This window comes from Pezoporus occidentalis, unplaced genomic scaffold (genome assembly GCF_034315485.1).
Source record: "Pezoporus occidentalis ecotype Australia unplaced genomic scaffold, CSIRO_AGI_Poc_V1 ctg62, whole genome shotgun sequence".
Lineage (NCBI taxonomy): Eukaryota > Metazoa > Chordata > Aves > Psittaciformes > Psittacidae > Pezoporus > Pezoporus occidentalis.
The window spans coordinates 440,040-462,006 of record NW_026915966.1 but is presented as its reverse complement, the minus strand read 5'-3'; the positions used below and the strand labels follow the sequence as shown (position 1 = coordinate 462,006).

At 49.1% G+C, this 21,967-nt stretch overlaps 2 protein-coding genes across 8 annotated transcripts; one reads left to right on the top strand and one right to left on the bottom strand.

The window, feature by feature from the left end:
• Positions 1-122: 122 nt before the first annotated feature.
• On the bottom strand, positions 123-3,580 carry MRPS7 (mitochondrial ribosomal protein S7). Its single transcript, XM_062639844.1, has 5 exons — positions 3,447-3,580; positions 2,614-2,805; positions 2,285-2,348; positions 1,619-1,786; positions 123-844 (listed from the first exon to the last, which is right to left on the bottom strand). The coding sequence occupies exons 1-5, from the start codon at positions 3,500-3,502 to the stop codon at positions 623-625; spliced, it is 702 nt and encodes a 233-aa protein (XP_062495828.1). The 5' UTR covers positions 3,503-3,580; the 3' UTR covers positions 123-622.
• On the top strand, positions 3,561-21,923 carry GGA3 (golgi associated, gamma adaptin ear containing, ARF binding protein 3). 7 transcript variants are annotated; one of them, XM_062639831.1, is made up of 17 exons: positions 3,561-3,660; positions 8,816-8,900; positions 9,629-9,704; positions 10,190-10,288; positions 11,012-11,135; positions 11,934-12,037; positions 12,566-12,646; positions 13,699-13,836; positions 14,803-14,884; positions 15,335-15,451; positions 16,399-16,647; positions 17,276-17,343; positions 17,737-18,059; positions 18,602-18,867; positions 19,050-19,219; positions 19,922-20,032; positions 21,123-21,923. In XM_062639831.1, exons 1-17 carry the CDS (start codon positions 3,621-3,623, stop codon positions 21,231-21,233), a joined length of 2,244 nt encoding a protein of 747 aa, XP_062495815.1. In that variant the 5' UTR covers positions 3,561-3,620; the 3' UTR covers positions 21,234-21,923. The 7 variants fall into 7 exon arrangements, with proteins under 7 accessions (XP_062495815.1, XP_062495817.1, XP_062495818.1 ...); XM_062639834.1 differs by having other exon boundaries at positions 3,598-3,660; positions 8,841-8,900; positions 9,629-9,708; XM_062639832.1 differs by having other exon boundaries at positions 3,605-3,660; positions 8,841-8,900.
• The last annotated feature ends 44 nt before the right edge of the window (positions 21,924-21,967 follow it).

Below are 21,967 nucleotides of genomic sequence, written 5' to 3'. Positions count from 1 at the left end.
ACTTAAGGCTTCAGTACTCATTTTGTCCTCGGGTGTAGGGTGTCACCAAGGCTTTGTACAACCAGGGTTACTGGAAAAAGCAGTCTGAGAGTCAAGCAACAAAGGCTTGGACTCGAGAAACCTTTCCCATACAACTGGTTTTATTTTGCTATTATTCCCATCAAACCTGTGCAGACAATGCTGCTCGTGACCAGAACCAACTCAAAAAGGGCCTTTTATTGCCTTTTGTACCATTCAAAGTGTTGTGGTGTGACAAAAGTCCAGCTCTGTTTTTAGCTGTGCAGCCAAAACCATTGCTGATTGCAGGAGCAGAGACTTACAAGTCTTGCAGTAAAGGTAAGTGGAAGATTACTTTGTGCAGCATTGCTTTAAGAAAACATCTTAAGGCTTGTCTTTACCGGGAAGTGATGATGAAATAACCAGAGCAGAGGTTGGTAACTCCAGATTCCTCCTTTCCCCATCCCAACAAGCGCAGAGGAACCTTGTGGGATCAGATGAGCTTTCCCTGGCTTAGTTCAGAAGCTGTCTGGAAGGGATCTTCCTCCTTTCCCTCTTCTTTCTCCCCAGCTGCCCCCAGGCAGGCAGTGCTGGGGCGGGTGGCACCGTGTCCCATGCAGAGTCCCTACCACCAGCGGTAGTGGGCATACGCCCGGTTGGCCTCTGCCATCTTGTGCAGCACGTGCTTCTTCTTGATGATGGGCCCCTCGTTGTTGTAGGCCAGGAGCAGCTCCTGGGAGAGCTTCTCGGGCATCAGTGTCCGGCGGTGCTTGTTCTCCCTGCACTCAGTGATCAACCACTTCATGGCCAGGAAGCGCTTCCGATTGTCCTTCAGAGGGACTGGCACCTGGGGAAGGTGGAACCCGTAACAGTTATCACACTGTGAGGGGGCAGGAACCTGTTCTGCTCCAGCAGTCGCACAGGTCCAGCCCATGCTGCTCTCTGCAGTAAAACCAGCACCTAGCAGCTCATCTGTCCCAATTCACCTCCTGTCCACAGGAACTGGCCACTGCTACCAAATGGATGTTCTGATCAGCCTTGGTACTGCCTTGAAATGGGCTTTGTAAGGACTTCTGGGCTGTTTGGGAGCTGGACCCAGGCTGGTTTGTGCTGCAGAGATGGGAGATGGTCCCTACTCCACTGAATGACAGAGAAATGCCTCCACATCTTATTTCCCCATCAGGTCTCCATGTTGCAGAGCTTGTACTTAAGACAGGTTCTGCTCATTTTCAACCCTCCACTGTATCTAATTGATGTTTTCTGCTACACTGACCTGCCCCAGGGCTTTGGGACCTCTACCCAAGCAATGTGGTGCTGCACAGAGGATGAGACCCATAGTCCTGCAATGCCAATTCGTTTGCTGCCTGTCACTGATCTCTTCTTGGACAACATTTGCTGCATCCTCCTTATCAGAGAAGCAGAAACCATTGCTGACAGGGAACTGCCGTGCTCACAGGCTGGGGGCCTGATTTTGGACAAAGCTCTAGGTGCTGTTTTAATCCAGACTGCAAAGCATCCCTCTTTCCAAGGGGAGGAAAGCTTGAGCTGAAGGGGTGGAAACCAGTTCATCTGCTTCCCTAACTCTCTCCCATCCAGATGTGCTCCCAGGCCCCCCTCTCACCTGGTAGGTTTTGCCTCCTTTTGTGATGTTGCTGAGCCCAATGATGGGCTGGCAGTTTTTCAGAGCCTGGTGGAAAATGACGTAAGGGTTGCATTCAATTGTCTCCTTCTCATCTTCTGGAGCTTTGTGGTACTTCTCCAGCTGCTTTCTCTTAATGGCCTCTAGAGTCTTGGGATAAAGACAAGAGACAGAGCAGATGGACCGTGTGTCCTTGTTTCAAGGGCTTTCAAGGATGGAATGGACCAGATGGGACCATCAGCTAATACCAGTTACTGTAGGTCAGAGCAGGGGTCAAAGCTGTGACACATCTGTGAGATTTCATTGGCAAATTATACAGAAAATAAGGCACGAAAGAGCTGGAAGGAAGATCATTTGAGAAAATCATGCTTTTAAAAGTATTCTCTGAGTTTACGCAGTACATAAGGTCCAAGGGCTACTGAAGAGTGGAAAGAGAATGTTCTCCATTAGGCTCCCACCACCTGGGCTGTGAGCTGAATGAGGCTGAAGCTTGTACAAAATGCCTTATCAGGTAAATAACAGTGAGAACAGAGTGCAGGGACCACAGGGATAACCTGAGTTCTGATAATTCCTTATTCCAGGGAGCTTGACATCACAGCCTTCCATTTTGTATTGGTTTAACCTAATAGAAGAAATATGAGTTCTCACCTGAGACATGAGGCTTCTGGCCAGCACTTTATTTCCACCCTTCATCATCATATTGGTGAATTTACTGCAAACACAAAGCCAAAGGTGAACCGATTTCCATCACCCACAGAAACAAGCCCCACCCCTTTTGTGCCGTTCCTGTTGTTAAGTCTGGGTGCTGCTGGATCTGCTGTGATTATCTCTAATCACTGCCAGTCACTGGCTTTGTGGGGAAAAGATTAACCTGGAATAAAGGGATTGCGCTGTGACAGAAGGCAAGGGCAGCACAGCAAATAAAGGCACAGCTCCACAGGTATTGTGGCTCCACAGGAGACGGTGCCTTCTCTGACCTGATCATAGGGTCGCTGAACACAGAGCTGGAGAGACTGGGGGGTGCAGCTTTGATGGGCTGAACAGCCTTATGCTCCAGTTTCTCCTTCTCCTCCTCAGTGAGCTCCTCTGGACGTTTCTGGTACAATTCCTTGTTCACCTCTGGCTCTATGTAACTGGGGTTGTAGCGGCTCCATCTCACCTGCGTCAGCCTGCGAGGAGCAAGAGAAAGAGGGCTGTAAACAGGCACACACAGTATGTCACGACGGGGATGCGGGCAGGGGTGAGCACGCCTCAGATGGACACACTGCACTTGGGAGACATCTCCACCTTCCTCTCCATCGCTGCATTTCTACTGCAAGGCACACTGCAGGCCAGGCTGGATGTGGTTCTGGACAACCTGGTCTAGTGAAGATTTCCCTGCCCATGGCAGGGGTTGGAACTGGACGATCTTGAGGTCTTTTCCAACCCCAACCATTCTAGGATTCCATAAACCAGTAGTTTTGCTGCAGGCCACGCCAAAGGGACGGGTGGGATCCCAAGTCCCAGGCACAGCACAGGGCCCCTGCCCGACCCTGACGCTCCCTGAGGGCCCGGCCTGTGCGTGTCTCGAACAAACACCGCTCTGTGCCCCTGGCAGTGGGGCGAGTACCTTACACCGTGACTCCATTCATTACCCGCCTCGGGACGCGCATTTGGATGCGTTTCGGAGAGGAGCAACCGCGGTACCGAGACCCCCGCACCTCCCCCGACACAGCGGCTGCCCCGAGCCCCGCCGGCAGCCCAAAGCACCGCAACCCGTGTGCGGCCAGGCCCGGGGACCACCCCATCGCACAGCCCCGGCCCCGCTTACCGCGGCAGCCATGCCCGCAGCCGCCCGCCCACGCCCGTCGCCATGGGCGCCGCCATCTTCCCTTAGGGGCGGAGCCAAGCGCAGCGTGAGGGGGCGGTCCTTAGATTGGCCACGCCCCCTCCCCACCAGCGGGTCTCGCGCGGCCGGGGCGGGGCCTGGGGCCGGGCCGGCAACATGGCGGAGGCGGAAGGGGAGAGCCTGGAGTCGTGGCTCAGTGAGTACCCGCGGAGCCCCCGCCTCAGCGCCGCTCCCTCGGCACCGGGGTCCCCGCTCCCCTCAGCCCCGGCTCCCCCGCAGCCCCGGCTCCTCCACCCGGGCCCTTCTCACCGCCGCCCTACCTCTCCCCCCTCAGCCCCGCGCCCACCTCAGCCCCGGGCCCTTTCCCATCGCCTCAGCGAGCCGGGAGGCCCCTCGCAGGCCGTGGCCGTACAGAGGAGGCCGAGGGTGGTCAGAGCACCCAGGGGCCGGTCCTCCGGAGCAGAGACCTCCGCTAGCGCGGGGTGAAGCGGCTGAGGCCTCGCCTCCTGCCGGGGTCGCGGCCACCGATCGCCCGCTCTGGTGTCCTGTGCCCCCGGTGCCACAGAGGCGCGGGGCTGTGGTGGTTGTGGGGGTGTAGCTGTGGTTTGGGTCCGTTAATCGATGTGCTGCCTGGGACGTGCGAACGATGGGCAGGTTTGGAGCTCACCTCGCTCTGCTGGGGGGTATTTTGACCGTGAGGGTTTGTATGTGTGTGCTCCCCTCTCCTGGGTTTTGGTTAGGGAAGCGCACAGCGTTAGTGCTGTTGTGAGGCTGAGAGCGGTAGGGGTTTACCTAGTGAATTGTATTGCTGTGTTACACAACCATGATTGTCAAGCAGATGGGTTTTGCTTGGTGCCTAGCTGCAGTTTCAGGTGTCTGTTCCATATACATTGGCATATTTAAAACCCCTTTGTCAAGCTAAGGTATATTTCATCACATCAGGCACAGGTTAAACCCCAAAACATGGCCTTTTCATCCCCAGCCCTTGCTGAGTATCTCCTCATTGAGTGTCTGCGAGCCGGGTGGCTGTGGGGCTGTTGGCTGTACAGAACCTGGTGCTGCAGGATCCCAACCCAGTGCAGGCAGATCGGGAGGTGATTCTTGAATGAATCAGTCGTAACAGTGATGGTTTTCCCTATATTCCATGCACAGGGGCTGCTGCTGCTGCCCCTGGGAGGCTGTCCTGGGCATCGCCAGCTCGTTGTGTGAAATGTCTTCTTACTGTAATTGCTGTTTGGTTGCAGCAGTGAGTGGAGTTCTGAAGTAGCTGGAGAGTAGGCAAACAGCAGATGGTCATTAAATATCATAGAGTATAAAGCCTCTTACCCTTTTGGAGTTCTCTTCCCATAAACAAGGTTAATTCTTGTTCTTTCTTGGTATTTTTTATATGAAACTCCAGCACATACCCAGTATCCTCATCTGTCACAGGAGTTACTGGCGAAATGACATTTTCAGGCCTTATTTCTCAGTTTAGATCAATGCCTTCTGGCCCCTCACCATTTTTGCTCCTCCTCTGAACTCCCACTGTTTGTCAATATCTCTTATTGTAGCCAGTGAGACACATGAAGAAACACCCACATCCCATCCTTTTAATCTTCCTCTGAGGAGCACTGACTCACCGAGTTCAGTTTGTGTGTGAAAATATCCCTAGTAGGGATGCTATTTTAGGTTGTGTCGCCTGGAAAGCTTCCTGCCTGTTTGTTTTGTGGGCTTGTTTTGCAATTGTGGATGTTAAGAGAGAACTTCTCCCTCTTTGGCCGAGCAGTAGGATGTTCTGCACAGGAGAACACATGCTGATGGGTAGTGTTACAAAAGCCTTACTCACTGTAAGTAGTGCAGTGAGCCTGCCTGCAGAGGTGTACACATTTTTCAAGGCTTGAGGGTTGCACTCTCATTTCAGAGGATGCTTTTATGCCAGGTCACTGCCACAGTGATTTGTGCTGGTGTGATTCTGTTGCTCCTCCCATCATAGAGGAGCACAAAGCATTTAGTGTATGTGAATTACTGGAGTCGTGCAGCCCGGTGCAGAGGCTGTGCAGCTTCTACCAGGCCTCCTGAGGGGTTTATTCTTGTAACCATCACAAAGCTGGGCTGTGTCCGCTGCTAACCTTGAGGGTGAGCACCTGCTGTGCCCTTCCTAAAGGGAAGGGCTGGAATTGCTCTGGAATTCCAACTTCCCAGGCACAGAAGGTGGAAAATTTCCTCCTGCCAATGATTTTTCCTCTGTACCTTCCATGCTGCCCTGTCTGTCATCAGGTGGAGTCATAGACCCATGAAGTAACATCATCCTCGTGTCCTAATGCTGCAGCAAGATCTGCACTTGAGCCAGTGATGATCTAGCATCTTCATGTTTCCTGCCTCATCTCAGGCAGCTGGGATGAAAGAAGGTGATTCCTGCTGTTCTCTCCCTGCCAGCAGCCTCTTCTGCTGCACTGAGCTGAAATAGAAGAGGTTAGGAAGTAATGGCAGTTGTACAAACACAGCTGGATCCTTTGATTTTAGCACTGCCTTTACTGCATCCAGAAGGAAGCTGTCTGTGTCTCACTCATGTCAGGCTTAGGCAGTGCCTCTCTATATGATAGATGCAGGTGGATAAAGTATTGTGACTGTCTTCAGTTCTTTTTCCCTTGTATTGTCATGGATCAGCATTCTCCTCCTGGGGATACAAACAAAATTGGGCTGTTAAACTTGACAGGCTTGGGCTAGGGATTCCCAATTCATGTACCAGGCCTGACCTGGGGGAAGCCCTTTTTGGGGATGGTTTTTGTCTCATTTCAGAAGTAAACCTCGGAAAATACGATCATTCATTACCAGTCAGTTAATGGTCTGTGCTTCTCTGCCTTCCAACAGTTGATTCTCTGTACAGAAAAGAGAAAAGAAGCACCTTTGTTTCATATCTAATGATGCATCTGAACATTGCCTCGTTGTGTTCCAGGGTCTATCAGAGCAGCTGAGACATGGATGGCTCTGGTGCTTAGGTCAAGTATGAAGCAACTTTGTGTCCAGGGATTTAATATTCCAGAGTACAAAACTCTCCTTCCTGAAGTGAATCCTTTCATGTAAGTGTTGAAGTATATTTATAAGGCACTGCAGAGGAGCTCCCTGCCCCTATCTTAAGAGTTCTGCATAAAAACATAGGACTTTTAAGTTGTGCCTTGATAGACATGGTGCAGCTTCATGTAGGGATGTCCTGCAAAGAGAAATTTAGCTCGCTTGGGATGCTGTGTTCATATGGCTGCACTCAGATGGTAATAAGGATCTGTACACACCATTGTGTTGTGTCATGCAGACGTATCAATCTCCAGAGCCAGGGCAGGATTCCTTATCAAGCTTACTAACTTATGATCTAGGGGTTCACACTGAGATTTTATGAGTATTAGAAATAGGGAGTTGCTTCATGTGGAACATAGCTTCCCTTCAGTAACCTCCTTCTGAGACTTTGCTATCTCTGTGTGAGAGCTTCTGGTGCAAGAACTCTCTGAACTCAGTTTGAGTGTGAACTAATCCAGTGTCATTCCAGTCTTTGGAGATGTTTGGTACAGCTTTAAAATGAATGCTTGGAACATGGCACCACTGGTTACATGTTCCTGTTTGTACCGCAGCTTTTTCCTGCTTTCAGGATGTGCATCCAACAAAGAGTTCATGTGCTTGAGTGTCCTTATTTGTTTGTGCTCTTCCTGTAGTTATTAAATCCATTCCATTAACTCCAGCCAAGAGCTGTGCTTTTTCATCTTCAGAGCAGCAGAGGTGCTTTGGAGCACTGAGCTGTGCGTGATGCCATTTGACGTGCATGGAAAGGCTTCACATTGTTCTAGGCCCGTGGTTTCCTGATGCTTCCAGGGTGCTGAGCAGTTGTGTGTGGTAACCAGGTTGAAGTGTCCCATACGTTTTGAACAGTTGCTTGGCTCTGCAGCAGCTGTGCTTTGAACTGAGCCTCTCTTGAATCTCTTGAGTTCAAAAATTAGCTTTGTAGCTTCACTTGTACGACAGGATGGGATCCTCCAGCTTGTCCTCTCTGCCTGCTGCCTTCTGCTTCTTCAGGGTCCCATGTAAGTCAACAGCAGGCATAGGGATTCACCTCTGTGGAGTGTTTTCCAGATGAAAACTATGGAATAACTTACAGAATGGCTTTACAACTATTCCCTTTGAGGAGGAAGAAAATACAAGCAAACCTTGTAGGATTGCCACAGTAGGAGGACTGAGGTGTGCTGTGAAAGTGGGGTTATTCTGTTTGGCAGCTGGTTTTATCTACCTGTGGAAAGGTAAAAGGATGTGTTTTAATGATGATAAACAATGACACTTTGTAATGTAGCATGTGTGGAGTTCATTATTCTTCCCTCTATGATGAAAGTAGAGGGATGTGTTCCCTGCCCTTCATCCTCTGCTCTATACTGTCTAGCTAAGCAATACTTTCTTTTCTACATCTCTTCTTATTGTATTGAAATTTTTATGAAGGCTCCTTAAATGCCATCCCCGAGGTGTATAGCATTGTTTCTTCCCTTACAGGAAAGAAAAATCATGTCTGCTCATCTTAACTGGAAAATTAGGTTAAAGCAGGAATTTTGTCTCCTGTAAATCCAGTGCTCCATCAGGGTGAAGTAGAATACGTGGATGAGATGCATTCATAATAAAAAAAGCTGCTGATAGCATCACTATTCTGCAATCAGCACAGTAAGTGAGGTCCTGGTACCCAGGGGAGGATCCTTCAGGAGCCTGAAATAACCCAGTCAGTAAAGCATCGATCTCTCAGTCTGAGCATGCAGGGTTTGAATTGCTGATCAAGCCCACGCTGGAGTGTTCATTACTTGCAAGAACAGCTCAATGTATAATAATGAATTTCACTTCATAATTCCCAGAAGGAATGCTAAGGCATCTAACAAATCAACTGGCACTCTTAATACTTAATGCTAAATGCCTGTATTAAACATCTGATGTTCCAGCTCTTCCACTAAACTTCCAGGGAATACGCCAATAATTTCCTGTGTAGAGAGTGTGAGGGTTTAGCTTTTAAGTTTAATGTTAGAGCCAAACAGAAAGAGCATTCAGGCAGAGGGAAGCTCTGTGAGCTCACGTGTTTTATCTTGTGCTCTCATTTAGAGTATGGAAACAACATGTTTTTTATAAGTACCTGAGATTTGGCACCTGGCTTTTTGGGAAGCAGCGATTCCTGCTGGATATTTGGATGTTTCAGCTTGAACACACCCTTTTCTCTGAACAGACAGACCCTGTGTGAACCTCTTCCTCCTTTATAGTTGGCAAAAGATGTCAAATGTTTTTGTCTAGGAAGTGCATGACCTTTTCTACTGTTTCTTTTGCTTGCTTGGTAATATATTCTCTTTCCCTTGCCAAAGATAAAGCCACTAACCCATCTAACAGGCAAGAAGACTGGGAATACATCATCGGATTCTGTGACCAGATCAACAAAGAACTTGAAGGGTGAGTGTCCAAGAGTGCTCTAGGCCTCATAAATTAATATTCACAGCTTTAAGTGTATCACTTGATCGTCAGACTTTCATGTTGTCTTTTATATATGCTGATATCACAAGGAGGATGTGGCTATAAAAGAAACAAGATGCTTTGAAGTGTGGTTTCTCTTCTGGGATGCATGGCTTATACACAGGCTGAGCACTAGGAGAATGGCAATTCTGAATCTGCCCCTAATTCTGCAGCTGCAGATTCTCATCTGGCTGAAGTTCCTCTGGTTGCCAGGCTGTGAAGTGGGGTTATAACTGTTATTAATGCCTGATGGGCCTCACACCCTTAAAAACATTACTGGGCTTAACTGAGGAAACCTCTTGGGCCACAGCATTCCTGGGAGTTAAGGGAGAAGAGTTTTCTTTTGGAAAGATGAAGCTAATGCACAAGAAATGAAGGGATTTCCTGGGCTGGGAACTGGACTGGGAGTTGTTTGGCCCCTCCCAAGGAGGAATCTGGAATGGCTGGCCCAGACTAAGGAGCTCTTGCTTCCTTTCCTATGTGCAAACACCCAGCCTTACAAAGATGCCTCCTGTTAGCCTTTGTACAGTGGGGGAAAGAGACAAAGTGCTCCTTTCCTTTAGTTATGTGAAAGACAGCTCATTTAAACAGCAAAATCTGTGAAAGTCTGAAACATCCTTCACTGCGTTTACCCGTTCTGTTTGTAATGGGGATCTGCTTTGTTTCAGGCCACAGATAGCTGTGAGACTCCTGGCTCATAAAATCCAGTCGCCGCAGGAATGGGAGGCAGTTCAAGCCTTGACAGTAGGTAGTCCTTACCCCTCCTCTTCAATCCACTTATATATCAGTTCATGTCATCTGTGCAGGGTATAAGGGGTGCATAGTGTGTCAGTGGGGTCAGTTCTGGGGCTGAAGGCCCTGATTCCCTTCTGCTGGGAGTGGGAGCACAGGGACCTCACTGGAGTGTCCACGTTGCTCATTGCAATGGAGCAGTCAGAAACAACTCTGGTTTAGTTTTAGCTGCTTCTGTTTGTTATCTTTGGGCAAGATTTGTGTTCATTGTTAGGAGATCTAATGGTGAGATAACTTATATATCTGCATGGCTGAGGATGGGAGACCTGCCTGCCTTGGTGTGTCACCTCTAAAGAGCTGAGCTTCGTGTATTGCAGAGCAGGAATGCGTGTCTCACTGACATGGGTCTTCGAGTTCCTCTATAAGCACAACACAGCTACACAGTTACTGTAGGGTTTTGTGTTCATTTCAGCCCTGTTTTTCTTCTTTGAATGCAGGTGCTAGAAGCTTGTATGAAGAACTGTGGGAGGAGATTTCATAATGAAGTAGGGAAGTTTCGCTTCTTAAACGAGTTGATAAAAGTCGTGTCTCCAAAGGTTAGTCCCTGGGCTATATGACTGCATTTGCTTCTTGTTTAGCCTTTTGCAGGCAGCATCCAAAATGTTTGCAGTGCTCTGGCTGGCTCATTGCATTTATTAGCCTATACTCAAGAGCATTTAGCTAAGGTTTTTTAGTTAGTTTATGTTCTGCTTACTTTTCTCAGTAAGTTGTACTTATTTACCATCAATCTCTGTTTTTAAAAACCAAACCAAACTCCAGCATCAGTGGAAGAGAGGCGTGATGCAGAGGTTAAAACAAGGTGCTTGGCAACACACCAGAGTTCTAGTCCTCACTCTGCTGCTGACTTGGTGTGTGAAGAGGGCCTGGCTAAGTCTCTCAACATTCATGTGGCGATAACTAGACGGGGGCACCCCATGGCATGATTGATGCAGCCAAGTATTCCCACATTCTCTGGGGACAGGGAAGGGGGTGGATATCTGTATTGCTGTAATTTTTAAATAGCAAAATCCTGAAAGCCACAGAACATCTGCTTTTTCCTTTGCTAAAGGTAATCACAAAGCTTCTCTTCACTATTACTTCAAATATATTAGAGGAGCAATTCTTCCTCTTAATAAGATGTATCTTAGATAATCGTGGCACTTGGGTTACACACCTTTTAATGTACATCACTCAACTTCCATTCTGTGGGTTTGGGCTTTATTTGAAAAAAAAAGAGAAATAAAGAACATGGAGAATTTACATCTTTTTTACACGTTTAGTACCTGGGAGACCGAGTCTCAGAGAAAGTGAAGACCAAAGTCATTGAGTTGCTGTACAGCTGGACAGTGGCACTGCCAGAAGAATCCAAAATCAAGGATGCCTACTACATGCTGAAGCGACAAGGTAGGAAGTTGGCTGCTAATTCATGCATCCCCTGCAGCCTGGGCTGTAAGGAGGAGTGTCACATATGACATGGTCTAGGGTGAGGTGTCCCTGCCCATGGCAGGGTTGTTGCAACTGGATGATCTTAATGTCCTTTCCAACCCAAACCATTCTGTGATTCTATATAGTTCTTTTAACTGGATCACTTTACAATTGTACCTATAGATCAGCTGATAACACATTTCCTGTGTAGGCACAGTGAAAAAAGCTCAGCTGAGAAGATGTGGCTTCAACACAAGGAAAAGTGGTTCCAGGAAAGCTCTTGAGGCTGAGCATGAATCTAAGGATGTGACAATGGAGCAAACAGGGACTTAGCTCCTCCCCCAGCCATGGTTAGGAGCCTGCTCATCACCCCATTTTGCACTGCTGCTCTCCTGCTCAGCTCGTACAAACAGATGTCTTGCCCTTGAGTCTGTACAAAGCTGGATTGTTGGGGACTGGACTTAGTGCTTCAGTAGCTAAAGAAAAAGAAGGAAAGACAAACAGTGGAGAGCTATTGATTATACTGAGCTATTAGAGGAGCAATATAGACATGGCAACACGTTTGTGGGGGTTTGGCCTTTCTTTCTCAAAGAAAACTGTGTTTCTCCAGCTAGCACGCTCAGTGACACTGATCCTGTATTGCTCACTGGGGCAGTGTGCTGGGATCAGTGGACAGATTGACTATGTATGGCTTTGATAGCAGCCTGTGGGTAAGTGGGTGCACTGCCTGGGGTGACTGCTTGTGCAAACCCACATGGGTTCCCTTTCCCCTTTCAGGGATCGTTATGTTTGATCCTGTGATTCCTGCAGACCGAACCCTGATTCCTTCTCCACCGCCTCGTCCCAAAAACCCTGTGTTTGATGATGAGGAGAAATCCAAGGTACAGTGAAGCCTTAGTTCATAATCACTAATGAAAAGTGATTAGTCAGTGCGTATTTAGAATAAGGAAAGATACTAAATTCAGCGTTTGGTTTTGTGGTGGTGGTGTGGGCTTGCACAGAACTCATTGCTTTGTCTACCTGCCTACCCTGAAGTTCAAGTGAAAGCCTTCTCTGTCACTATTATGAGGTTATTCCTGGTTAAAGCACCATCCTGCTGTAGTACTAAAGGCAGAGACCATTCAACACTTAGGACCAAAACTGATATATGGGAGGAATAATGATCTTGTGTCTAAAGTCTGTGAGATTTCACAGCAAATGTCCTGTGTAGAAGCAAGAATACAGCAACTCACATAAAATAACAAAGTATAAATGACTCCTCCTGAAGTCACTGTAACTACAGCAGTTAAGCTGTGTGATAGCGGGCTGTATCTCTTTTCCTCTGAATTGTTCTCTTAGATTCCTTTCTCTGCTTCCCTTTGTCAAAGGGTCTGTATTTGCTTCCTGAATGTCCTCTTCTTGTCTTACAGCTTCTAGCCAAGCTCCTGAAAAGCAAAAACCCAGATGATTTACAAGAGGCCAACAAACTTATCAAATCCATGGTAAAAGAGGTAAGAAATTCCTGTAGGATTAGTCCCAGTTAGCAATCTGCTTTCCAGGTTTCCAGCAATTCAAACTGGTGGAGAGCTTTAGGATCATGTGAATGGTAGAACCTGCCTTCCTCAGGCTCCAGGAGCATTGTGTTAGTACATCCCATAGTTAACTTGTAGGCACTGGATGAAACTGACCACCAATGACATCCAGCCTTTTATTCTTCTTAAAACTTCTGATAGTGCTAACTTGCTTCTAGTCCCTGTGGTACCAGAATAAAGGGTTCTGTGTGATATGAACACGTTGTGATTTTGACTCTAGCTCACAACTGGGAGTTGGTTTCTCTGGTAGAGGATGGGGCAAGAAGGGGCAAGGGCTGAATACCCCTTGTTGCAATTACACTCCCATCACTCGAGATGGTATTTCATGGCAGGCTTCAGTGGAACATTGCAGTACCCCTCCTGGATACTGAGGATTGAGTCATTTGGAGTGTGTCTTCTCACAAGCAGGCTTCATGGGAACACCTTCCTGTTTGTAGAGCTCTGATGCACCCAGCCCAGGCAGTCATTAGAAACTGGAGGCCAGGAAATGACTCACTGGGATTCTGGCAAAAAGAGAGGATAGCTTCTAGACTGAAGAGGATGTGTAGGTTATTGAAGTGTTTCCATTCAAGCTCCTCTTGGCCCCAGGGCAGACTCTCCTGCATTTGTAGGTGGAATCTCAAATCCATAGGTGGACATTTTTGACTAGAGAGTTCTTGTTGCTCCTAGTAAATGTTTTGCTTCAAACTCATCTTTTCCATCAAGTGACATCAAGTGACCCAAAAAAATCAATCTTCTGGAAAGGTCAGAAAGGAACTTTTCTGGTTTTAGTGGTAGAATTATACATCAAAGTCTATTTAGTGAGACTGTTTGGAAAAGGTAATAAAATAAGCAAAGCTTCATGTGAATGGAGAGATGGTTGGTTTGTTTCTAGTTTAAAGAGACATTATTTGACACAGGTTATACCTGCTGTTGTGATACCATGGACCTCTACAGGGAACTTCACTATGTCTGTGTTTTACTCCCTGAAGGATGAGGCTCGGATTCAGAAGGTGACAAAGCGCATGCACACGCTGGAGGAAGTGAATAACAACGTGAAGCTGCTAAATGAGATGCTGGTTCATTACAGCAAAGAGGAATCATCGGAGGCCGATAGGGAGCTCATGAAGGTGGGTCTGAGCTGCTCCTGGAGTCAGCCCTTTTCTTCTGACAGACTTGAGGTTTGCAAAGAATTACAAAGAGCACAGTAAACCAGAGGGCAATGGTGAGAAACAAGAGCAGGAAATAGCAGGAAAGGAAAGAACTGTTTTTAAAGCCTTTCAGCAAAGGACTCCGTGCGTAATAGTTTGGGTTTGCACATGCTTGAAGTAACGTGCAGCTGTGCTCCGAGGATGCAATGTGGCAGAATCAAGAAGCTGCAGTTTGTAATTCTTGCTGCTGTTGGGACACAGTGATTGCAGATCAGATCTGTCCCTTACGGCACTGTGGATGGATAAACTAAAAGCAGAAAATACATCCTTCCCTTGAAAGGAAGAATTTTAGTTGGTGTTAGAAGGTTGGGAGACCATCAGAAAGGTAAAAATGAAACACGCTGCCAAGGATGGTTGGACAGGCCCAGGGCCTTGAAGAGCTGTGCTTTTTAAAAGTTAAAGTGCCTCATTTTAACAGGCTTCTGAAACAGGGGTAAGAAGCTTAAGACACTGGTTTGTTTCTGTGAAACACTTCATTCTTCCCACCTTTCTTCTGTGCAGTTGCAGACTCAGTAGTGGTTACAGCACAATTGAAGCAGAATAGTTGAAGTACAGTTCTGCTCTTCCTGTGGCTGTTAGGGACTAACTGTAGTGCATGGGGTGAACATCTCTTTGGGAGTAGAGCTGGCCGTAAGTGCTGATGTGAGGGAGGGCTGGGTGATGTTGTGTTGAAATGCAGGCTCTGTTTAGATTCCCAGGCTAAGGTAATGCTTCACAGCCCTGTTAATAGGGCAGGGACAAGGATCTTGGTTGTCCAGCCACGCTGGCACAGGGAGATTGGTTCCTCTGTTCTGGGCTTTCCAGTGTGCCTGGGGAGGTATTCTGTGCTGCCTGGTATTGCTGCTGATGGCTGATGAAACCCTTTGTGCTTCTCTCTCCTCCTAGGAGCTCTGTGAAAGGTGTGAAACCAAAAGAAGGACATTATTCAAGCTGGCCAGTGAGACAGAGGATAATGACAGCAGTTTGGGTGAGCTGAGTGCCACTTCTCCTTTGCTAGTTGCTTTTGTGACCTGTGACTGTGCAAGGGTTCAGCAGCTGCTGGAAAGACACCTTCTCACTGTGATGCACTTTGCTTTGAACAAGCAGATAAAAGCCTCTTTATCCTTATCATTTCAATTCAGGCAAGGACTTGACAGTAGAGTTGATGGCTGGGGAGGCTGGGGGTGCTAATGGGGGAGAGCTGCTGCTTTGGAAGGGGAAGGGAGTTGCTGTGGGGGACAAAGCTTTGGACTCAATTTTATATTGTTACTGTAATGTGCCTGCACCTAGGAAAATCGGGGTATTGTGTGGAGAAGCAAGAGTAATGGAGCTCCTTGCCAGATAATCACGGGTTATTTTCTTGCTGGTTATTCAGTTGGTGCTCTCAGTGGGAGCAGTGTGACTGAGGTCCTGGAGGTTGTTTCTCTCTCACATGTAGGGGATATTCTGCAGGCCAGTGACAATCTATCCCGTGTGATCAATTCCTATAAGAAAATCATAGAGGGGCAAGTGCTCAATGGTGAAGTGGATCTCCCTGGGATGTCTGTAGTGGAAGGTGAGTTCCTGGGAAGCCAACTGTTGCAGGCTTGTATCCTGAATCCTAAGGCTTTTGGACAGGGTTTCCTATTGTGCTAAAGTAGAAAACTGCTGGTTCTTGTGGCCAACAGTTGGTTCAATCAGAGGAGGACAGGACAGCTCCTAAGCAGTGGATAAACAGTTCTGGATATGAACAACAGTGCTGCAGCTTTGCATTCTCCATTGCTCATTCCATATTATTGAAACCTTTGATAACAGCAGCAGCAGCAAACCTGCACCTGAACGGCTTGTGTGGCTGGAAGTTTCCGTTCATTTTCCTCTCCACATTTGTCCTTAATGGTGACATGCAAGGTGAAGATGATTTTATCAAAGGACAAGGTGGGAGCCAGGCCACATGTGCTGTTCCTGGCTTTGCCAGCAATTCCATTTGTGAATTTAGGCCAGTTGCCCATTGAAACTTCAGCTTCACCACTGAAAGCTCTGCACGTGTGCAGCCGAATTACCTTTGGGGAGTCAGTTAAACTGGATGGAGAGCAGCAGAGGAATGCATAATGCTGCCTGACAGCATCTCATGGACACAAGACTCTCCTCAATAGAAAGATCCAAGAGAGTATGAGTTTTCCTCAGCTCTTGGTAGCCCTGTTTGTTGTAATTCTTTAGCATCTCCCAGAGCCTCATCTGAGCTCAAAAGGCTTTAAAACCATTACAAATTATACTACCAGAAGCACTGAGGTTGGAGCAGGTGCTGATTTTCATATAGAAGCTTCCAAGTATCTTGGTTGATTTAAGCAGCTTCTGGACAGCAGATGGTGAGGTGGAAAGCACGTGGGCTCTCTGTGTTACAAAGAGATAAAATGAGGATCTGTGTTATCTAAACCATCTCTCTGATCATTTCTTCTGTACGTTGGCTTTGCTCTGAGCCTTTTGCCTTCTCTCCTAGTAGTGCTCTTCTCCTGTCTGCTGCAGGGAGTAACTCCACCAGTAACCTCAACACCCTCATTGACCTGGCTGGACTGGATGTCAGCAGCACCCCACAACCTCCACTGCCAGCCAGCACCCTGACACCAGCCCCCCCAGCCGAAATCCCCATCCTCCCACCTCCTCCCCAGGCATCTGCACCCCTGAGGAGCAGCTCCTCTGGCCAAGTGGAAGCTGCACCCGCTCAGCAGAGCAGCAGCTCCCTCTCCTTGCTGGATGAGGAGCTGCTGTGCTTAGGTAAGACACTGAAGGGCCCACAAAAGGGCTACTCGATCCGTGCCTGACAAAGACTGCTTTCTTCCCTCTGCATGAGTGAGGGCTGGCTGTGTGTGGCGTGCCAAAAAGGAGCATGAGATGCCTTTGGTTTCTAGAGACATCCAGGGCACATTCCCTTGCATCATCCCTGGTATAAGGCCAGGTCATTGAGTCAGGACTAAAAACTCTGATCTTCCCAGGCTCAGCTGCATGTGAAGCAACTTAAGTGTAATTGCAGTTGGTCCCTGTAGGTGCTTGGACATGCAGTTTGGTACAGGTTTCACGCCTGTACCAAAGAGTGCTAAAGAACAAGGTGCCTTAGAGGGGTTGTGTGTAGGAGCCTGCAGAACACCTGCCTGTGGAGCCCAGATAGGAACAGCAGAAGACACTGCAAATCAGGGTTAGAAGAGCACAGGGGGTGGCTGTCAGCTACTGGTGCTGTTAGTCTCTTCCTCATCATAGACTTGCAGCCCATTTCAGCCTTTCCTCAAGTTCTTGGGCTGTGGCAGAGCTGAATCGAGTGGTTTGATGGTACTGAAACAGTTACCAAGGGGTGACACCTCACTCATGTCCTCCTCCTCCAGTCACCTACTTACTGTTTTCCTTTCAGGCCTGAATGACCCTGCCCCTGCAGCAGCAAAAGAGACCTCAGAAAACAACCAGTGGAGCATGTTTGAGGTACAAAGGAGGGTCTGGGGCAAAGGGGAGGGATTGTCATTGTGGGAGATCTCGGAACTCACTGTGTCACCTTGAGAAGCATCAGAACAAGCACACAGGCAGAGGGGCAGCTGTTCCTGAGGGGAAGTCTGGCTTAGCCCTAAAATCTGGGATAGCTGTGTGTTAAACAGAGTAGATATCCCTGAACCTGGCTTTCTCAGTTCCCCATCTGTCCCCCATGATGTTAGCACTTCCTTTGCTTAAATTACAGATCAGATGTAGCCCTGACATAGGCCACAGACTTTGCTGCTTGCCACCCAGCACCTGTGTTTGCGGTAAATCTATCTCCCTCTGTAACACCTCCACAGCAGGCGGTAGCAGCGAGTTAGAGCATCTCCTTGTCCTCTCTTTCAGAATGACCAGCTGGACCTGGATTTCTTTAACCCGAAGATGGTGACTGTTGCTTGCAACCCTGCAGGGAACCCTCTTCTCCATCACACATCCCAGACCACGTGTGGAACGTCAGTGACGCTGCCCTCTGCTTTCACAGCCTCTCAGGCTGCTCCCAGCATCCCAGCACCGAACTCGGCACCGTTTGTATTCCCAGCTGGACCAGCTGCCCCTGTGGGGCCTCCTAAGACTGTTCCAGCTGCTCCTGGGTACTTCAGCTCGTCTGTGGGGAGCAGTATGTCCCATAAGATGGATGCATTGGGACAACTCCTTGAAGAAGCCAAAGGGTAACCAAAAATCCTGGACTTTGCTTTGTCTCTGCACTTGGAAAGCCAAGGTTGCTGCAGGTTCAGAGGCAGACTCTGAACTCTCTGTTCGGGTAGAAATGTGTGATTGGGATTTGTCTTCTCAGAGGGTTTCAGTTTACAGACTGATAGGAGGGTCCCACCTCTGGGAAGGAAGGGCAGGCACCACTAGGGAGAGCACAGCACCCTTGCTCTGGCCTGAAACAAATGAGTGCGGTGTGAGGTACAGAGGCTTTGACCTTCTTAGCCTTGCCAGCCTTTGCTATGGTGGGACTCTGCTTCCTTCTCGACTTACACAAGTGATGCTTGACCCTACCACCATGGCTTCCCTTGTAGCTCTCCTCCTACCACCATGGCTTCCCTTGTAGCTCTCCTCCTTACATGGGACTGGACTGAGTGACAGACTGCAGTCTGGCTTCAGGCCACTGCTGTGTCCTTGAGATCTGCTGTTACCTCCGGGTTTGTGGTGAAATTCCTGCTTCACTTCCAGCTCCATTTCCCATGTTTTCCTGTCTCTCTTGCAGGACTGCCACCCAAGGCATGGTGACACCCTCAGTGTTCCCTGGGGCTGCTTTGCCAACCACTGTCACCTCTGCCCCATTGATAGCACCTGCAGGGCTGCCAGCCACTGCCCCTGCGGGCCCTCCAGTTCCCTTCCCAAGCAGCTGCCCTGCTGGCTCAGGAAGCCCTCTCTTCCAGCCAGCATCATTCCAGCAGCAAGGCAGTCCCGTGAAAGCACCTGAGATTTCCTTGGCCAATGTCCACGTTCCTTTGGAATCCATCAAACCCAGTGAGTATTTTGGGATTTTCACCTTTCTGTGAACATTCCTGAAAAGCAAAGTTTCTTCCCAAAGCTCATGAAGTAGAGAAAGGCTGAGGTGTCCCAGCTGAACACTCAGAGTGCCTGATGCTGCTACAGGTCACATCCTGCACAGTAAACCTGCATTCCTGTCCCCTTCCTCCCTGTGGCAGGCAGTGCCCTCCCAGTGACAGCCTACGACAAGAACGGCTTCCGGATCCTCTTCCACTTTGCCCGGGAATGCCCGCCGGGAAGGTCGGATGTGCTGGTGGTGGTGGTCTCCATGCTGAACACGGCACCGCTCCCTGTGAAGAACATCGTGCTCCAGGCTGCTGTGCCAAAGGTAGGGATGGGGCCAAACCCACAACAACGTGAAACTGCTTTTGGGAAGGCCTGGATGTGAACTTGGGAGTTGGGGCAGCCTGGTTCTCCTTTCTATAGGCTGTGCTCTGCCTGTTCCCAGAACACACAGGTGGTTGTCAGAGGCAGAAAACACTGAGAAGGATAAGTCAAGCACTGCAGGCAGTGTTCTGTTTTAGTTGCTGTCTAGGATCAATCCAGCTGTGTGTGTTCATGGAGGCGGCTCAGACAGACGGTTACGTGGAAAGAGCCACCCTTCAGGTCTTCAGGACCAGTTTTTAAGACATCCTCAATCTGCAGTGTGTTCCGTTCTGGTCTTAGGCACCTGGATAATTTGGGATGGGCAGCTTTGTGTTTTGGAAACTGGCTCAATCTCAGCTGTGACCTGCTGCTGTCAGGAAGGTGCTCACATTAAAACCTCTGGCAAAGAGCACGCAGATGAAGGTGCTGTTGGTGTTCACCTGACCAATGCTTTTACTCCGGGCTGACTTCTCAGTACCTGTTCCAGTCATGCAGGAACATGTTCCTGTCACGTAGGGGTGGCTCTTGTTTCCTCAGCCTCACGCGTGGATTGATTCCCTTCAGTCTGACGTGTGCTGTTACCTCCCCAGCCTGTGCAAGCATCTCTCCCTGTCCCCAGAGCAGGAGATAATCCCTGAGGTTCCTCTTTCTTTTTCACTTGCAGTCCATGAAAGTGAAGCTCCAGCCGCCCTCTGGCACGGAGCTGTGTCCATTCAATCCCATCCAGCCGCCTGCTGCCATCACCCAAGTGATGCTCCTGGCAAACCCTGCGAAGGTGAGCGGGGCAGTGGGGTTTATCCTGTCGGGTTTGATGTAAGCTGGATTCTGGGGGGATGGGGGGGGTGTTGGACTGAACATCTGGGCAGATGCAGCTGTTTGTAACCTGCCCTCCAGAGGTGGTTACTGCATAACGCTGGGGTCTGAATTCAGGGCTGGAGGGAGGCTCTTCCCCAGCAGACTGCGTCAGTGAGGAGAGCCTCAAGAAGGACCTTTCTCTCAGCAAAAGCATTACAGACATACAAGGCTCAGCTTTAAGAGGTGGCAGTTGGAGCTGTACAAGGACTTTGACTCCCTTGTGCACTGGAAGTGTCTGGCTTTGCTGGTGCTGGTGCTGTAGGTGTACTTTTGCCGTGTTGAGGCTGTAGCCTGATGGACCTGAACCACCAGACAGATGTCAGATCTGTTCCCTTGTTCTGTGGGGATGTCCCTGTGACCAGTGAAACAACGTGGTCAGCACTTCCTTTTCTGCTGACGGTGCTGGGAGCACCTGAGCAGCTGCTTGTCCTTGCTCTGGTGACTCATTTAAGTAGCCCACTCCCTGAAGCTCAGAGCTGTGTGCAGGGTTAGCACAGATGTACTCATCTGCATGGTGCTACTTGAGAACTAAAGCAAAAGGGTCCTTAAAGAACCAGCTGAAAGCTTTGAGGATAAATGTCAGAGGGGTTTGGTGGGAAGATGAACAACACTGTGGGGTGCAGGGTGATCCCCTCGCTGAAGGACTGGCTCCATCTCCTGCTTGCTGTCTCACTCGGAGGTTTGCAGAGCAGGAATTACTTCATCTTCCTCCACATGATGAGGAATTTAATCTGGAAAGTGCTGAACGATTCCAGCAGCATTCCTCAGGCTCAGTGGTGCTGGCCACGTGTGTGCAAACAGGTCATTCCTGCTGCTCCATGATAAGCAATAAAGCTTTTATGGCATAAAAACTGTAAGGGAAATAGGTGAAGAGCTGTACTTCATGGGCTTCAGCAAGGCCCTCTTCCCCCCGCTGTGTGCTGCAGCACTCTGATGCTCTCCATAGAGCTGTAACAGTGTTTGCTCAGGAGCTGTTCTCATGTTGCTCTTGGGTTTTGTCTCACCTGCAGGAGAAAGTGAGGCTCAGATACAGACTGACCTTCACGCTGGGAGACCAGCCCAGCACAGAGGTGGGCGAAGTGGATCAGTTTCCCCCCGTAGAGCAGTGGGGGAACCTATGACCTTGGGCCACTGCCAGAGACTGTGACAGGACCAGGAGAGGCTCCCGCAGGACTGGAATGGCTGTGGCGCGGCGAGGGACACGCGTGCTATCCACTGGTGATGCTCAGCTTTGTTTACATGTCCTGACCACTCTGCTTGTAGCTTTAGTCCAGAATGTTTTGCCCCGCGTTGGAGGGGTCCTGGAACATTGATGCCAAGCATGGACTGAAGTGGCAGCTGGTAGCAGGCAGTGCTGGCTGCTTTCATCTTGACCTCGGGGTGAGTCTGGTTCTCCCTTCCACTCCATTAAACTTGAAGCTATTGTATGAGCTGTCAGCAGAGCGGGATTTAGTTGGCTCGTTCCTGTACTGCTGTCCAGAGATACCACAGGCTGGTGGGGTGATGATGCCGGGAGCTTCCTCAGTGCAGAGCCCTTACACACGCCCTCCCTCGGACTCTCACCTCCTCAGTGCCACATGGACCCGCTGCACATGTGGAGCAATAACGCTGGATCCGTGAGGGAATGCTGATTTTTTACACTGGAATGGCACTTAAATCCCTTCCTCCCCCTCTGCTGCTTCACTCCCAACAGCCAACATAAGCAGCCCCTCGCTCTGTGCTGTGTGCTGCTGCTCTGTCTTTAGTTGGTCTGTATTTGATTTGCTGCCTCCCTTCTGTATCACTCGGGGCAGCTGAGGTTTGGATGCAGGTGGTTACATTGGCTCATGCCTTCATCGCATTCCCTAATGTGGGA

Excerpts from the sequence above, each read along its gene's own strand:
- GGA3 (XM_062639830.1), top strand. The coding sequence starts at position 8,734 with ATGTTTTTGTCTAGGAAGTGCATGACCTTTTCTACTGTTTCTTTTGCT. Across the intron at positions 9,705-10,189 it reads AGGCAGTTCAAGCCTTGACA|GTGCTAGAAGCTTGTATGAA; the intron begins GTAGGTAGTCCT and ends CTTTGAATGCAG. Across the intron at positions 18,060-18,601 it reads CTCCTTGAAGAAGCCAAAGG|GACTGCCACCCAAGGCATGG; the intron begins GTAACCAAAAAT and ends TCTCTCTTGCAG.
- MRPS7 (XM_062639844.1), bottom strand. The coding sequence starts at position 3,502 with ATGGCGGCGCCCATGGCGACGGGCGTGGGCGGGCGGCTGCGGGCATGG. Across the intron at positions 1,787-2,284 it reads CCAGAAGCCTCATGTCTCAG|ACTCTAGAGGCCATTAAGAG; the intron begins GTGAGAACTCAT and ends CTTTATCCCAAG. Across the intron at positions 845-1,618 it reads AAGGAGGCAAAACCTACCAG|GTGCCAGTCCCTCTGAAGGA; the intron begins GTGAGAGGGGGG and ends CACCTTCCCCAG.